Below are 18,966 nucleotides of genomic sequence, written 5' to 3'. Positions count from 1 at the left end.
CTGTCCTAAAGCATGATATTGAAGAGTGGATGATCTACAAATTAATCTTAATGAGGTAAAACAAGGTGAAGGAACATCACTGGCTGTTGATAAACACTGAGGACCTTACTGTTGATGTACTGGCATTTTATTTTGTTTTTTTATTCTTGTTGAGAGAACCTATTTTTAACTCTACAGTCTTTCTTGTGGTTCACAGCAGTGGTTCTTTTTCTGTCAAAGTAAAAAACGGCAAAAGAAACGGCACTTCAACTTGAATGGCATATTTTGGGAACCTTTCCATTGTTGGTATAAACGCAAACAAAACAAAAAATCATGGGACAAAAGACAAAGAAAAAAAGGGAAAAGAAAACGGTGACAGAGAGAGGAAGTTTAAGAAAGACAGACAGAGAAATAACCAACACAGCTGTATTTTTTTCAGTGTCCTTGTCATCGCTTCCAGTAAGCAAGGACAAAGAGAGAGTGCTGTCACCAGCTGTACATATGACAAAAAAAGCACAACTTGTAAACAGAACAAAGGATGGGCGACAATGGAAATATTTCCTCTCCTGACAGAGAAGCATCCCTCAAAGTGATGGATGCTGAAAACGCAATTTCATTCCATCCAGAACTATTCAATTACAAAACTACCCAACCACATCTGCATTGTGACTTCTCGCCTTGAGGAACGAATTAAATGTAAAAATCAAAGAGGAAAAAGTAAAATGTTCAACCTTCACGTATTGATTCATATAGTTCCATCTGAGAGCAGCCCAGTACAACCAGCTCTCTACTGCTGACGCAGGAGCCGCTCCACTGAAACATCTGGGGTCAGGAGCCTTTTTAAGCACTCTTTAGTGAAGAATATTAGTCTCCATTCAGGATTCCCCAGTTGCTTTAGAGATTCAAACAGCTTCTCTCACCTCCAGGCTGCCTCTACCTCTTTTTTTGAAAATGAGGTAAAAAAAGTACAACAGAAAGAGTCAGAGGTTCAGAGAAGGAGAATAAACAGGCTGTACCTAATTTCGACCACTTGCATCAATCAGTGACTTTTGGGGATGTTCGCCGGAGAAATAGACCCTTTATTTACGTGGCAAATAAAACCCAAAGAATGGAGTGTGAACAAGTGGATGAGTGGGTGCCAGGGGTGTCGGAGTCTTTCATTCGGCTCCGTCTCACTGATCAGAAAGAGGTCTCGACTCCAGGATTTTCCAACCTTTGTCAGGGTCCCTCTCTCCTGCTTCCTCGCTTCTTTCATGTCTACTGTTTTTTTGTTCCTGTGAACCCTCTTTTTGTCTTGCCCTTTTCTCTCCAGCAGAGCAGCAGAGGCCGCACTGAGACATTGCTTAGCTCTTAGCCATCTCCTCCCTCCCTCCCTCCTTCACTCCCAGCACTCTCCCACACTACCGCCACAATAATTCAATTCATTTCTTTCTATTCATACAGTACTGGCAAGGCAGGGCAATCCTCATGGTGGGTGTAAAAGGATACATTAAAGACATCAAACACACCCACACTAGATAGAGCAAGTGCTGATTCTGGCAGATTATAGACCGAATACATTTTTCTGTTTGACAATGACCTCAGCTGCCTATGACAAAGAATACAGGAACTCTGGGCCACTTGGCTTTCGAAATATACCAAAGCTGCCATTAGCATTTTAATCTTTAGAAAACCACTCATACCATATTACATCTATACTGCAGAATCACTCCTCAAGCAACATGTACTTTGACATCAAAAGCAAGTCAAAGTTGCTCTTAGGATTTATATTTACGAAGGATGACAAATGTAATGAGAGGCAAACAAAATCTTAATAAAGTGTTGGGCCACAAAGAGCCCCCAGAACACCTTCAGTGCTTTTAGCACCGACTGTCGGTGGAACTGGAGGTATTAACACCGTTCTTCTAAAAGATGTATCTCATTTGGTGTTTTGATGATGGTGATGGAGAGCACCATCTAACACGTTGCTCTGAAATGTCTCACAGGTGATAAACTGGATCGAGATCTAGTGTTTGTTATGGTCATATACAAACCTGCCTTGTATGTAAGTGTCCACATTTTCTACGTTTCTCCACTTTAATATAATACTCATATATCATAGAATTTTTTTTCCCCTTTTTCAGTATGATACTTTATATAGATATAAAATCATATGTTTTAAATTATGCTTTAAGTAATAAATTACCCAATTCAAACCTGTTATTTGATACTAGTGGAAGTAGAGATCCAAGTAAAATGTTAAAGCTGCAATAATCAATAGTGATGAAGAATTATCATTGACTTCGCAGTCCGTCTCTTACGGATCACTGTTTTGATTTGGAGGCCAAAAACGTAATTGTTTTGGTTCACTCTTACAACTCTGATCAACGTCATTTACACACGCAGCAGGCAGCTGTTTTCATAAAAAAAAAAAAACCCTCTAAAATCTCTCTGTATTTTACCTCCCCAGTGCCAAATTGCTGCCAGACAAAGTTTGTGACTAGCTGGTGATCATAGTGGAACAACTAACAGCCAGATATTTCCCTCAGGAGTTGGTGGAGACCAAATTACTTCATTTAGTGATTTGTTCGGTTTCCTGCTGCAAGAAGATGCCAACTACTGCAGTTTATTGTAAATGAGGCTCTCTTGCAACAAGCAACAGCTCAGAAAATTTTATGATATTAATATAAAGTGAGTAAAAAATTGTGAAAATGCTAATTAGTTGCTTATTATGCACCAGCGGCTCTTAAGTTAGGGGGGAAAAAAAAAAGCATGAACAGATTTTCTGCTGAAAACTGTATTTTTAAAATCATATTATTACATTTTTGTTTTACTGATTCTTGAAAAGATATTTTTCTGAGATTCTGTGATTTAAAAAAAGTATATAATACACAATATATTGTAAGCCTTATTCATACAGAATTGACCTGACACAAGATATTATAAAAAGATATAGACTGTAAATCCACCTCCTGGTAACCACATTGCCATGGCAATAACACCGCTCTGGTATCTGCAATAGAAGCACAAACCCTACTTTCTCACTCTCTCTGACTATCCTTACGGCCATTAGGGAGCCTTAAATGGTGGCAGGGTGGAACTGCTTTTTAGTCTATGGCTTCCAGCCTTTGTGCAGCTCACTTCCTAAGGGAGCGGCAGGGACAGGGTGCTGGCGGTGACTGAGACATGTGGGGGTCGGCTGGCGGTTGTTGGGTGCTCTGGGGACAAGCTGCCGTCCTATTCCTCTTGGTACTCTCTCCATCAACCCCTGCTTCTCCCACTGCTGTCCCCTTTCTCGCCTTTCTCTTGCACCGACACTATGGATCTCTTTCAACTCCACTTTTCCATCTCACATTCACCCCCTCCCTCACTTTTCCATACACACGTATCACCTTCCCCCACAGTGCTGGTAGAAGCACACAGGCACTTTGTTGCAACATCAGTGCAGAGTGGAGTGGATGTATCAAGAGCTGGGGAGGGAAGGGGAAAAAAAGGGATAAAAACTTCTGTTCTACCCAGCACTACATTTCAATAAGCCTTTCCCCAGTGATATGGAGGGAGAAAAAGGGTGGGATATATGAGTGTACAGAGGGGGAAACACAAAGAACAGTGACAGAGATGTGTGCAACACTATGAGAGCAAGAGAATTGTGAATCCTGATGTGCGCCCGGGGAACGTGAGGGAGAGGTGAGTGTGAAATATAAAAATTTTAAAAATCATGAAGCAGGATGAACAAATGGAGATGGAGCAACGATCACAAATGAGAGGATGTGAGAGGACGGGGAGATTGAAAAAGTTGGGATGAGTCACAAGAATAAAAAAAAAATGAGAAAGAAAGGGGGAGGAGAGTCAAAGAGGGCTTGGAGAAAGAGATGGCAGCTTCTAGGGTGATGAAAGGAAGAGAGGTAAAAACCAAAGAGAAGAGCATCCGAGAAAAGACAGACAGACATAGAAAAAAGAGAGAGAGTGTAACAAGAGGGAGTGAGAGCTACGCAGAGCAGGACAGGAAAAGCGAAGAAAGAACGGCGACAGTTGCTCGCAGCATAATATTAAGAAGAAGGTGAGAAAAAGAGTAGTTATGAAGGGCGAGAAGCGAGCACAGAGACTATGAACATACGGATGTGAGGGATATGAAGGGAATGACAGAACTAAACCAGGCTGACTTCACAACTATTAGAATATAACTCTTAGCATTTGTTTTAAACTACTTTCTTTACCAGCCGGGTGGAGTCAGCCTCATGGGACAGTGCAAAAAACTTTAGACAATCTCAGCAAAGTACCTGAAAGTCATTTTATATACTTTCCCAAGACTAACAGCTTACCAGTTATTATATGCATTGTCATAATATGGTAAATCCCCTCCCAACTTTCTAGACCAAGTAGGTTTAAAGAAACTGAGGAAAATGATTTGCAACGTATTTGATGCAGGAGTCAAAAGAAGCACATGAATGTTTGCTGACTGAGCGCCTGACAGGGATATAGAGAAAGAAAATAAACAGCTAAACATGCTCAACCCATTTCTTAGAAGCCTCTATCAAAAGTGGCTTACAGTATTGTGACTGCATACATTCCCACAAGGAGTGGCCCTCCTGGGAACTGAGCACCTCTGACTAATGAATACTTTTCCAATTATGCTGCGCTGGACCCAAGATGTTCCAAGTTGTGAGAGCAGAATCTCTGGAGACAGCACAATGCTGAGTTGTTGCAATTCAAACCAGGACAATATCAAAGACTGAAATCAGACCTAATAATGCTATGTTTGGACCGGTTGGTATCATCTCATCTGCACCATTTAGGCCAGATTTCATGAAAAGTAATATCTAGGTGTACTCAGATATTAGGACACTGAGGTGCATTGTACAGACTGTGGAGGCCTTTTTGTCTCAAATGTGGAAGTGCACTTCTAAGAGGATTGTTAAAAGACAAGGATTGCATTATTTTGTATTGTTTTTAGACATGTTTGCATGGCTCTGGGGATTGTAATGTTGGTCGGTCTGTTGGTGCACCACTTTGGCCGAAACGGAAAGTAGCACTTTGTAAGTTAATGTTCCCCAGAGGGTGATGCCTGCTGACTCTGGCGATTCCCCAATCTCTCATCTAGCACCACCAGCAGGGCTGACATTTGTGGTGTGAAATGTCTCAACAGGTATTGGATGAACTGCTACAGACCTTCATGTTCTCCTCAGGATGAGTTATAACAAGTTTGATCCATTAACTTTTAATTTAGCGCCATTGTCTTTGGTTTATGATCAAATACCTGCAAAAACATGGTAAACATTATCCTTGCTTAACATCAGCATGTGGTAGCATTTGTCACTGTGAGGCATGTTTGCATTGTCACTGTGAGCATGTTAGCATGTTGACATTAGCATGTAACTTAACGTGGCTGTAGTCTTGTTCTTATTGTCAAAAAAGCCCAAAACCAACAATGTGTTAGTCTGTCTCTCAATACTTATTGACTTCTCTCCTCTGTCTGTGGCACTCTGCCTCAAGCCTGTTTGTTCCTACTGATGATTGATGATTATGTGTTTTTAATAGTTTTTGGACAACAATGGAGCTCTATGGAGGAATAAGCTATATCAGGCTTTGGCTGCACAGACAGTCATTTTTAGGATATAATCATTGTTTTTGGTCTTTTCATGGGATTTGTTGACAATAGACAAAGAAAAATATAGAATATAGACAGCTTTATCCCTCAATTAACAAAGGCTATTGGAGATAAAAGAAAAGCTGCCAGGCTATTCATTTTAATGCATTCATTAACTGTGTAATACGCTTCCCTCTTGTTTGTTTTTACTGATGTTAAAATCAGTCATCTATTCAGTATTCAGCTTTTTAACTGCTTGAACAACAATATCAGATCAGGACTTGGTATCAGTATTAAAATGACTTGGATTGGACTAGAGCAGGGACTAGACCAGATCCACATCTGGACCGAGCGAGTATGAATATAATGTGTTTTGAAGTGTAACATTTTCTACCAACAAGATGGGTTCTGAGTATGACTTTTTATTTTAAAAAATTGTTTATCTGCCTGAGAGACAGACGCCATCGGTTAACTAGTGGACAATCTCCCCTTGCTCTCCCCCTCCTGTACAGTGAAGTGACAATTGCACATGCTCTGCAGAGAAACAGAGAGAGAGAGAGAGAGACATAAGCCTCCTCCGCACATGGCTGCTGTTGTTAAAAACAGAATTGCGGGTGAAAAAAACCTAAAGCACAAGTTGTGTTTTTTGTTTTAATGTGGCTTATTTCCTAATTGACATTGTTGTCATGGCAACGTTAACTGCTGGAGAGAGAATGTGTGTCTGCCGAGTTCACGCATTAACATACCGTACGATTGCTATCAGCTCCGAAATCGCAGATACAGAATGTGCCTCGTATTGACCAGTACACATTTCCTACATTCAAAGTGTAAGTGTTGTTGGTTAGAAATGTAGGTGGTTAAATGTCATTTTGTTTTCACTAATGGCTCCGGACGTCTGACCTTGAATAAAAATCAGATGCAGATCTAAGTTTGAGAACCCCTTAACTAATGACCAATAAATCTTGTGGAAACATTAATACATTAAGCAAGGCAGAATCAGACATATCATACCACCACTATCAGAAAATACTGAGTGATGACTACAGAATGATTACATTTCTTTAAACGAGTTGTTTTGCATGAATATGAGCTGTAAAGAAGTGAAGTAATGAACAAGCTTTCCAAGCATAAATAAAGGTAGAAAATTAACCAAACAAAACACTAGCATCACTTTAAATTACTTTTAATACTATTGTATTAACCTCGTATTAACCTCACCCAAAGCAGTGTTTGTATTCCCCCATAGCCCTTACGGCTATGTCTTTGTTTTCTTCTTCCTATGCCTCCTGTTTGCCTTGATTGTGAAGCACTTTGTTAACGTAATTGCAGAGATATGCTATAGAAACAAAGTCATTATTAGTGAAGTGTTTATAAGCACAGAAAAAGGAGAAGACAAAGCCATACACAGTGAGATGTGATAGCTGAGTGTCCTTACCCAATGATGGGGTGTTTGAAGCCTAGCTTGGCGGTGCTCTGCTGGATCTCCTTCTCCAGCCACGCCTGTGGACGGACCAGGTACTTGACAAACTGGGACACCCACCAGACGGAGGGGTCGCCGTGCAGACGGTGCAGGCGCGGGGCCAGGTCCTCTGGGATCGCCAGGGGCAGGTAGGGGGGCCGAGGATGGAGACTGTCCACTATTGGCAACTCCACAACTTGGACGTCCTTATCATGGGCCTCTCCTGGATGGTCAGAAAAGGAGCATGTTGAGTATAAGACACTCAGGATTCAATACTTCAATTTAAAAAATGTATGAAAGCTAAAGCTAAAGCTTAGGGCTGTAACTAATTATTATGTTTATCGTAATAAATGCAAACAATATTTTTGTCTATTAACCAATTGTTTATTTTATAAAATGTCAGAAACTAGTAAAAAATGCCAATCGCTGTTCCCTAGAGCACAAAATAATGACTTAAAATTGCTTGTTTGGTCCAATCAACAGTTCATACCCCAATAAATCCCATTTATAATGATACAACACAGAGAAAAGCAGCAAATGCTCACATGCTCACATGCTACCCCCATGCAGGTACAGGTGAAACATGAAATATGATCCAGGAAGGCTGGTTTGAATAATATATCCTTGATTTTGACTGCTTATCACACAACACAACACTGCAAAGTGACTTATAATACTCAGGACAGGATTTTAAAACTGTGGAAAGTCATTACAGCTGCAATTATCAAATCTTTTGTTTTGACTGTTGCAAGGTAAACAATAGAAATAAACGTTCATGTTACAAAGTAATTTACCACGTGGGTCAGCAATGTCCAACACAGCGCCTCGCCAGATGACATTACACTGTTGCCCAGCAAAGGTTGAAAAGGCAGGTTCTAATTTTTTGTCTGTTTTTCATGCAGGGCTAAAAGTTGGTCTGAATATGGCCTTTCATGAGTTTTTTTACACACCCATTGAAGTTTTTTTGGGAGGGTGTGTGTGTGTGTGTGTGTGTACAATTAGGAAAGTCACTGCCTTATGTTTAGTTCTGAAGAATACCAGGTTTACCTGTTCAGGTAAGACACCTTATATTGTATATAATTTTACAATAAATACAATATTATATAATTATATTGTCAGCATAGCTTTCTGTCAAATTGGTCAAATCTGTTGAATAATGGATAAAACTGACCAACATCTGTAGGTTAACTGAGCTTTTCAGTCTTGTTTTTATTGGCAAAACTACAATATATTATGATACTCTGTGAAAAATAAAAATATGATGCAGGGAGATTATTCCTCAGCCCTATTATATTCATTTCGGTTAGGTTTCCAGCATGAATTCAAATCCTCCAACCTCTGTGAGTCCAGCTTTTGTGATTGACAGCTGCTCTTTGCCTGTCCTTGCTTAAAGGCCAAGGTAAGATCCTTTCTATCAAGGATGTGTAGGGCCAGGGGCTGATGCAAGGACCTGGATTGGAGGCATTGGGTGGTTGATGGTCTGGCATTGGCCCCTTTAGGCTGAGTCCTGCTTGGCAGAAGCCCTGGGCGGGAGGTTGAGCATGACTGATTACGAAGGTCACCTCTCTGGGCAGCAGAAAGCCCCCATGCACTGCCAGACCTCCATACACATCAAGGCCAACTGTCCATACACAAAGACACATGTGCATGATGCACACCTGCATGTGTGAACAAAAGTGAAAAAACACACACACACAAGCCTGCAAACACACATATAACCTTCCCCTATTCACTCTGAGAAATGTACATGGAAACACACATGAACATGTACATGCACATGTATGGGGTCTTGTGAATAGTAGAAAAAGAGCATCTAACAGTGACTAATGAAGATTCAGATAAAACAACAATAAAAAGAAATGCACATTCACAAACACACACAGACACACATACATACAAAGAGCCCCAGCTAATCTCATCTCACCAGAAGGGATATGCCTGGCAGACAAAACCTTCACTCTCTTTCAGTCTTAAAACCCGAGGAGAGTTTTTTTTGTCCGTGTGTGCGTGTGTAAACCCCTGATTTACGAAAAAACAAGTTTGAGGCCTGTGTTCTGTCAGACTAAAGTGGCTTCTCTAACTGCTGCAGACAGGCCCTAATACGGCTGCAAACACATCCACAACGCACTTCCAAATAAATGGCATAATGAGTCATTAGAAATGGCCTTTCACAGAAAGGGTACATAAAAAAAACATGTTAAAAACAAGGACAGAAACAGAAGCTTCAATTTGTGTGTGTGTTTGCCTGAGCATGAACTGAATATAAATTGGTAGAAGCATTAAATATTGAACAGAAAAAATATTCCCAGGCCTGTCTTTGCTTATATAACAGCATTGGCATGATTCACGTAAGGGGGAATGGGCATATTTTGAGGCCTGCACTTCTTGGCACAAATGTACAGATATGCAGTATGTCTTCCTCCCACAGCTACTTAATTAGATCACAAAGCTCTTCGAAATTTCATCACAACTCCAAAGCCTCTGCATAAATTTCCTGTATGCATCCTGACTTAAAGCATATAGGCCTACATTGACCCAGAATTCCTACACTGTATTTTAAGCCTATGATGTATACTGAGCCTAATAAATATTTCATAAGATTAACACAGCTATGAAACCGGAGAACCAAAAGTGACACCATCTAGACACAAAATACGGAGCCTCTCCATTCATAATACATTTGAGACTGAGTTTATGAACTTGGAGAACTCTTGTTCCAGTCTTTACATGGCAGGGAACATTATGTTTCTCCTGCTGCTCTCAGACTCACTCATAAGGCAGTAATATCTCTACAGAGAACCTCAAAGGAATACACTCTCTTTGGCAAATTAGCTCTTTGATCAACGAACCATTGTTCCACAAGAAGACTGGTTTCCCATTTGTGTGTTCAGAATTTCGTTATACCAGGCCTGCGAGATGGTGCTAAGCTCTCTCATGCTGTCCATTGAACATAAAAGTTGGAGTAAAACAGCAACATGCATCAGTCGGCTAAATAGACAGTAGGGATGGGTATTGAAATCTCATTCTTTTCTTTTAACACTGACAGAAATTTGTCTGTAGTGCTTAAAATCTAAAATTGTAAAGTTCTAAAAAACTGGCAGTGAATGCCAGATTTGTAGTTGTAATTCCTAAATTAAACCCCCATTTCTGCCAATTTTTTGCCAAGTTGTATTAAGGCAATGTTTTGTATAATTGCTTGTGTTGGATGACAATATATTATTAACAGCTAAGAACTTTGGCTTCTTTGGTCAAATGAAAAAAGGGTTTTATATAAAAATGTGTCTATATTTCTCAATGTAAGGCATAGAAAAAAATATTGTTTTTGGTGTCAAACCGAAAATTAGGTGATTGTATAAGCACTAGTATGAAAAACTCAAGCAATATCCAGCCCTAAAAGAGAGACGGGCAACTATATCAACATTTTCATTATATGCTATTTAATAAAATACATATATTTCTTTCCCCCTCCTGTAACATCAACATACTCTCAATTATTTTCTCTTTTTAGACTATTTCTTCTGACACGAAGCAAATCATAGAAGGGTAGCTTGTGTGTTATGTGGATATTCTGGTAATGTTTTTCCCATTTGTGGGAAGAAAATCAGCCGGTCCCATAATGACTTTATCGCTATCTTTGATTTTTTCCCCCAAGCTATATTTTCTCCTGTCACAGATGGGTATACCATGCATCCTCTCTTTGTCTATAAATGTCTCACATCCTAGGGCGCTTAACAGAAAGCAAAAATAAATGAGGAAAGGTGGAATCTGGTAGGGTTGCTACACAAAATACCAACAAAGTCAGTTACACATACACACAAGGTTAGGCAAAAATACAAAGAATTGCTATAGTATACCCAAAGCAGTAAGCACATTTTTATGCGAAGGTGACCACCAAGGAGGGGTGGCATTTACCACGAAATGATACAGCAGAGACTGGAAAAACAAAATTAGTGTCCTAAAAGGTGCAAAGCTCCCTTTCATCCAGGCACTATGCAAAACCATTCATCATCTCAAGTGATTTGCATGTTAGGCAACAAACACTGGCCAACCACAAAATAAAAGGCCACTTGCAAATTTAGGTGTTTGTATTAGCACCATTGCACGTTTTCAAGAGATAATTATTCACTACATGAGAATGGTGTAATTGTACTGGCGAGGGCCAATATTCTACCTAATTAATGAGATATTCAATGTATATGTAATTATTAATCCCAGGATTTAACATCCCTTTGTGGTCTAGTGCCCCAAGGAATGTTCTTGCCTGCACTGTTAACTAAACAGGCATGACCAAGTACCCAACAGGCTTACATTAGCTACGCCTAGCTAGTTAGTAGACTGATCAATAGAAAATACTGCTTCTGCAAATTGCAAAAACTTTATTATGACTAGAATTCCGAATGCTAGAAGGCCTGTGGAGAGGAGTGGCGTTTGTAGTGAGTTGACTGTTGGCTGTGAGCAGCCAGATGGCATATATGGAACTATAGGAGGCTGTTTCTGAGACAGACACCAGAGACAGACATTAGATAGTGGAAAAGGACACATGAAAGGCAGGAGAATAAGAGAAGGAAGGCGCTGGGAGAGCAGGAGATAAGAAGGGAGAGCCCAGGAGAGCACAAGTCAAATGAAGCGATAGCAGGAAAATGAAGAGCAGTGATGAGAACAAGAAGGCAACGAGAAAGAAATTGATAGCAAGGGAGAGAGAGAGAGGGAGGATGGCACAGTCTCATTGTAAAACCTGCAAATCATCACTTATCTTTATTTACAAATGCTTTGGTTTTGTCAGCTTAGCATAGGCAAACACACTTACACTGTAGGACTACCCATTAATCATATTAAAAATCTCAAATTCCATTCGTGCCTATATGCAATCTCATTCATAATGAATCTACTAACTTTGCATTAGCAGGGAGATCCATTTCCCCCAACAAGCACATCGATCTTCGGTCTAAGGTATTCTGGTACCAGGTATACATATGAACTACTGCATGCTTGAACATAGTGTTCATTATGGGCAGTCCATGACTGGCTCAGAATTCTAATAACACACACGTGCTTTGAGCTAAATGCTATCATCAGCATGCTAACATGTTTTAAAATGTAAATGCTAACATGCTGACATATACAAGGTATAGTGCTTACCATGTTCACCACCTCTTAGCTTAGTGTGTTATCATGATAACAATTTTACGAATTACTACTTAACAAAAAGTACAGCTGAGACTGATGGGAATGTCATTAGTTCTGCAGGTATTTTGCTCCTATTGGGTTGCTGGTAGTAATGAAACCCACCAGTAGAACTCTGAAGTCCTTCCCTCTCCAGGTGGACCTCACCCAGACACTCTCCTGGTTGGCCAAGGAGAGCCAACTCAGTCACATAGAGGGAACCCTAGCCGTCCCCTGGATCTTATCCTGGTTTCAGAAACCTTACCATTTTTAATTGTTACTCCCCCTATTACACTGTAGTAGCTATGGCTCTTTTCCCGTCCCACGAGCCTGTTTCCCTAATGGTCAATGGACCCTGCCTCTAACCTTCCTTGTGGTGACCAAAATTGACAGCAGCCTCAAGCTGCTAAAGGTACTGGTGAGAACATGAAATATGTACGAGGAAGTTTAGTTTGAGGGCTAATTACATGCCGAGACCTTGAATAGATGTCTATACTCCTTTGAGGCCTCCACTGGTGGATATTTAAAATGTCTGTGTCTTTCATACACAAGAGTATAGTAGTGGACTATGCTCAGGGGGTGGTCAGTTCAAGTAGATTTTCACTTACACGCTTTAAGAAAAGGACAATATTTACATTCAACACAAGATTAAATGTTAATGTCAAAGTGGATTTTCGTCAGGGAAATGTATAGTGTATAAAAATGTAAGACAAGCCTTCAATGTAAAAACATAAAACCCTTTAGCTAGTTTATGCAACAATCCAGGGATGCAGTTTTCTTTAGTTAAGAAGTTAATTTTCTGTAATCGCTGAAATTAATATCTGTTGTCGTGGACAGTCCATGATAAAAGAAAGTCTCAGTTTACAGGACATGGTGAACCAAAGACCTCAGGAGTTAACCAATAATGGAAAACACCGCAAAAATGATTCCCTACAATCTCTGTCTCTATCAGACACTACAAGAAGAAACTCACTGCAGGTCAGAGTAGCGGATTGTTTACTGAAATCAAGTCACAGGATTTCTTGGCAATGAAACCTTTGAACAATAACCTGCTGCTGCTACATTGGCTGCCAAAGTGCTTTAACAGGAATTGCATAGCCCTGCTTAGCCAGGGAATTCACACTTTGTTTTCGCTGTGGCAGCACAAAAAGAGGGGTCTGGCAGACCCTTTTTTTTTTAGCTGGGACAGTCAAAATAAAAAGCAAGGGGTTGCTTGATTATTAAGCAACCAATCAAAATCGTAGCAGGCAGCACTGAGGCTACGACTGTGTGTAGCTTATGAGGCCGGTATGTGTGTGTGTGTGTGTTGTGTGTGTGTGTTTGTGTGTGATGTGTGTGTGTGTTGTACCTAAAACCTGACCCAGTGTCCAGTGGTGGCCCCAGGAGGCCGGTCGGTGCAGGTGTTACTCGAACAGGGCAGCGAAGACGGTCTCCCCAGCGCCGGGGGCGTAGCGCCAGTTGTGAGACTCCAGGATGAGCGTGCGCTGGGTGCCATAAGCGATCATGAAGCAGTAGACGACATGGTGGAGCTGGCAGCCATAGCCACAGCCCTTATTGATGTTACACACCAGCTTTCTCGCCTTACTGCAGTCTGGGGGGTTCTAGGAGGAGGAGAGGAAGGAACGTTTCAACATTTTTTATTGCTTGACCTTCGTCTTGTATCTCTCAAAGCCCTGCTCTCTGACTTGTAATAACACATGGCTGATATTGTTTTCTTTGTTCCCTTTGCCTGTCCGTCTCATGCTTTGCTCTAATTTTACACCTGTTCACTTTATTTCTCAGTTTGCCCTTTTCTCTTTACCCGTCACTTTCTTATTCTCTTCTCTCTCTGTGATAACCTTGCAAATTCCTCTTTGACTATCTTTTGCGGCCTCTTTCCTTCTTCTTGTTAAAGGACAAAACTGGCACTATTCTATAGTTTGTGGCATCTGTACCGTCAAAGCTTGATATAGCTTCTTTTCACCATTGTTATCCAAACACTATTAAACGCATAGATGAGTCCCACTGTTATACTGGGTGACAGGTGTCTTTAATACTATGAACATGAGCACCGTAGTTCATTTTGAGAGCAACCCACATACACCATGCTGTTGCTGTAAATACTCGTGAATACGTATTAATGTGTATTTGAATACAGTCCACAGCAAATGCATATTATTCCTGTTTTACAGCGCACAGCTGTTTTAGGAAATTACTGCGCCTTTTGAATTAAACTACATATTTGAGACCAGCTTTTTAAGATTCAAGTCTTCAGAAGGAACCAGTTGGCTTGAGTGCCAATGACAGGGGGGAATCCGAAAGTATTGAGAGATGCATTAAATTGTTGACAATAAGAAAAATATAGTTTATCCTTCAATACCTTTTCCTCCTTAATCGTTTTTGTTGCTCTTGTATTCTCTCATTGCCTCACTTTTCAGTGCCCCCTTTTCTGCTTTCGTTCCATTTTCCCATCACTCTCTCCTGTTTTCTACCACTCTATCTTTGCTCATTCTCCTTTCTCTCTGATACCCCCCGCCCCCAATCTCATAAATTAGCTTCAATATCATACAAAGTCTGAGGGGAAGAATACCAAATGAGAGGCACTGGGGGAAGAGACAAGGATTTCTCTTTTCAGCATAAAAAAAAGAAAAAAAAGTGGAAACCAACAGAGTGACACATGCTGTGTTGTCGATGAGTTGCCGGGCCGTTTGTGATTCGCTCGGCAGCCGGTCTGAGCGACTCCGCAATGCTCGTGCCAACCAGCTTCCTAAACAGCAATTACCGGCTGATGGGAGTGTTTTCCTCATTAGGCTGCTGCAGCTGTGGATGGTTCACAGTAATCAGGCCGCACGGCACCCACCGGCTAACGCTGCCTATCACACACTAGCAGGAGAGGAAGAGGAAGAGAGGGAGGAGGAGGAAAGGAGAGGGAAACGAAGAGAAAAAGAGATGAGAGGATAAAAAAAAAATAAGGCAGGAGGCAAAAGAAAAGAGGGGCAAGGAGAGGAAATAAGAAAAAAAAATGAAAGGAGGAGAGGAGAGGAGAGGAGGGGCCCCTTTAGGTGCTGAAAACTGATTACCACCACTGCTGTTCAATAATATGAACAGAGTACAGCAGCCATCGAGCTGACAGAGCAAGCCACACAGGTATTTCCTCGGAGTTACAGGCTGCCACTGCACTACTAGCCCCATAGGTGTAAGCTTACTGTACTAATAATCTACAGTGGCGTCCTGACAAAGAACACGCGTAAAGCTTTTCTTTCGACAGAGCTCGGCATCTGAGTACACAATGTCTGCATGTGATCAATGTGTGGCACAGGCCCTGTGGCATGGAGTCCACCATTGGATCCAGGGTTGATGATGATGAGGCTGGAATGACTCCTAAGCGTTGAGAGACTTGGTTCAAGGATAATGACGGCAGATGCGTGCACAAAGGCGGCCTCTGAGTACCGCTCTGTACTGTAGGTTAAGTGCCTGTTTAAACGGTGTGCTTTTTGAGTGTAGAACATAGAGGCAGTTGCAGAATGATTATTGAAGTTTTTTGCATTTTTCTCATGGATTCCATTAGAGGAAAACCACCTGTAGTGCATATATTATGACACCTTTCATGTGAACAGTGCGTCACTTAGAGGGACTGAGTTGTCCATCTACAATGACCGAACTGTTACGAAGCTTCATCTAGAGAAAACTCAAATATTATTGTCAGAAAATCCAAGCAATTTACTATTTACTGCTAGCAACATTTCTCAGCAACAGCCATATAAAGCTGGGGTAGGCAATGTGATTGGGATAAACTTACACAATAACCTTTCATTACATTGTAATTCAAGTGGTCTGAGGGAAAACTAGACTTCTGCACCTCCCTGGTTCTGTTTTCATGCTTTAGAAAATCTAGCCTGTGGCCTGACCCAATCATAGGTCATTTCAGAGAAGGGGCGATCCTATTGACAGGGCTTTTTTTTCTGTCGACAGAGCTCGGCATCCGAGCACATAATGTATGTATTAGTCAGTGTGTGGCACGAACCATGTGGCGTGGAGGCCGACCCCGTCTGCTGCTGTTCAAACTTGTGGGTTTCGTGGGAGAAAGAGTGATAATGAGGCAGCAGACAGAGAGGCAGAGGGTTTTGCATAGGTTTACAGAGGTTTTGCCCACTGCAAGTTTAATGTTTTGCATTATGTAAATGCCTCTTTGTATAGAAGATGTATTTGTGACTTGCTGACCTTTCCCGCTGCTGGATTCAAATTGTGGACCCATGCGCAGAAAAGGATGCATGCACGCACTGGACAATATGTGGAAAACAAAAACCATTTCAAATAATCCAGAGGATTCATAGGTTCACTATTATTGTTTTAGAACACAAGGTAGTCTTTCTTCTTTAGTAATGTAATGGATGTAATTTCTTTAGCTCTGCTGATTTTAGCTTAGTTGCTCCACTAAAGTTTCAGTCTGCTGTGACCAAAAATGACTCTGCTGAGAGTGGTGAGACTATACCTAAACAGTAAAGTTGTGATCAGAAAACCAAAACAACGAGCTGAAAGATGCTATAAAGCTCTGTAGAGCTGCAGGGAACTGCAGCAGAGTCCGGTGATGGATCTTTATGGGTTCATAACAATGAGGAATGTCTTTCACATACATGTAGTCATGTGCTCTATTGTTAATATAAAAACACTACTTATAGCTCCTTTAAGAATGATAACTTTAAGGTACTGGACACACTTGTTGAGTGACAATTGATCTCTGGAGATGCAGTGCAAAAATGCCAAAAACACACTTGCTTATTACTAATTAATACCACTATATAAAGGATTATTGTGTAAAAATAGATTAAAGCATGTCCAACAGAAATCTATCTGAAGAAGCCAACCATGTTCAGTGAATGTTGTGAGTGGACAGATGGAACAGACGCAGAGATGGAGTTAGTTAAACCAGGAACGAAGGGAGAGGCTGGTACGGGTGGCAGAGACAGCAGGATACGAGGGAGGAGTCTGTCTGTGTGTGTACATATAGATGTGTGAGTGAGTGTGTGTGTGAGAGAGATAGCAACACACTCACACACAGAGCATCTCTTTGCATCAATCTTATGGCGGGGCATGTGTGCGTATGCACCAATTGCTTGTGTAGGTGTGGGTGAATCCATCTGTGCACGACTCGGTGTGTGTGTGATGAATTAGTGATGGCAGCTGGTGGAGCGGTGTGATCCCTCAGCGGTGGTGACAGCAGCTGTTAGTGGTGCTGTCTCCGCCCAGCCAGACTGACTGGGTCCTCTTCATCAAACACACCGGCTCATTAATGCTGCAGGGCCCGGTGCCGCGGTGCACCACCCCACCCGAGAACCCAGCAGCAACAGAACTGGGAAAGGGGAGTTGGGCGGCTGGGGGTGAGTGGATTTGTCATTGGTCTCAGGTTGTGTATGTGGAGCTGTAAGCATATGTGCATCTATATAAGCCTGAGTAAATATGTGTGTTTGTGTCTGTCTTTGTACCACGTAGACATTTTTGCATTTCTGCATATGTGTCTGTCGATCTGTCATTTTGCAAGTCTGCATGTGTATGTGTTTTGGTGCATGTGTGTGCGCGTGTGTCACTAAACCGCTGACAAGAAACAAGAATCCTGCTTGTCAGATCCGACTGCTGAAACAGGCTGCTATCACACACCTCACCTGCTCCCCGTGGAATCTGATGCTGACAGTTATGGATGGTGCAAATGAGACAAGCAAGTGTGAAAGATGTCCTAAAAAAACGCATATGTGGGTTTGCATGTGTGAGAGAAACATTCGAATAAATGCTTACCGCGTTTGCATGTGGGTGTGTGTATGACTCCGTTTGTGTGTGTAAGAGAAAGTACAAGGCCAGTTGGCTAAGCAGCAGGTGTATCTGTAGATACCTGTAGGTAGGTGATTCTGTTCTGGACGAGATCCGACAGGTCTTTAGCTTCCTTCACTCTCCACTCGCCCACTCCGTCCGCCTGGCTGAGGTAGTACAAATCTGTCATGATGGACCTGTAGGCACATAGTTCAAAACATTAATTATTTAAGTAACGAGCTGAAGAGAGACAGTGATTCTGACAAACTCTGTTGGGCACTTGTTTTTTAATGTTTGTAATACAATATACAAATAGCAGCACACTCTCCAGATGTGGCCTTCATAATTCAAACAGCAAAACTACATCTCTCTTGGCAAAGGACCTTTATTACACACTGCAATTAAACATAACACCCCATGTTCAGGACAGACACTTTCCTCTCATTAACAATGATAATATCCGGCTGTAGATCACATATCGGGGAATACTTGGATGAAACATGTGACCCTATTTCCTTAACTAACACATCAACAAGTCTATCATGCCTTGTGCTTTATTCCCAAAGTAGCCAATTATAATTAGTGCCAAGAGTTAAGTAAAAAGTTCTTTACACTCAGTTCCTTGGACCCGAGTGGGGCTGGGTCCAAATTATTCTCACTCTGATTGGGTAAGGGTAGGGTAACGTTGCATTGCCGCAGGTCTTAGGTATGTGTGTCAACATGCTAAGTGGAATGGAATGAACTGTGCATCATAACTATAACAATAGGAAAATGTGTTGATGTGAGATGGAGAGTGTGAATGTGATAAGTAGAGAAAAAGGACCAGCAAGCCAGCAGCGTTGGTGGTGAAAGCAAACAAATCTGTTCACGCACTATTAAATTATCCAATTTTCACCGAGACTTCTCTGTTTTTGGATTTGGAATCCATAACTAGCCTAGCTAGAATGACTCAAGACTTTTATTTGTTGTATAATGGCTACATATTTGTAAAATTTAAGAATCACTTTAGGCCTACAAC

General features: G+C 41.3%; 1 protein-coding gene across 1 annotated transcript in view; it reads right to left on the bottom strand.

The window, feature by feature from the left end:
* The window catches only part of fut8b (fucosyltransferase 8b (alpha (1,6) fucosyltransferase)), an 80,522-nt gene that overhangs the window by 4,326 nt on the left and 57,230 nt on the right, over positions 1-18,966 (bottom strand). Inside the window, 7 exon segments of the mRNA XM_035679147.1 lie at positions 6,981-7,275; positions 8,455-8,625; positions 12,294-12,347; positions 12,534-12,573; positions 13,528-13,578; positions 13,580-13,768; positions 18,031-18,145. Coding sequence (XP_035535040.1) covers positions 6,981-7,275; positions 8,455-8,625; positions 12,294-12,347; positions 12,534-12,573; positions 13,528-13,578; positions 13,580-13,768; positions 18,031-18,145 — 915 coding nt within the window.

This window comes from Morone saxatilis, unplaced genomic scaffold (genome assembly GCF_004916995.1).
Source record: "Morone saxatilis isolate NCDOM2014 unplaced genomic scaffold, NCSU_SB_2.0 Contig7, whole genome shotgun sequence".
NCBI classification, from domain to species: Eukaryota; Metazoa; Chordata; class Actinopteri; family Moronidae; genus Morone; species Morone saxatilis.
The sequence above is the reverse complement of the archived record's forward strand: the minus strand, read 5'-3'. Positions and strand labels throughout refer to the sequence as shown.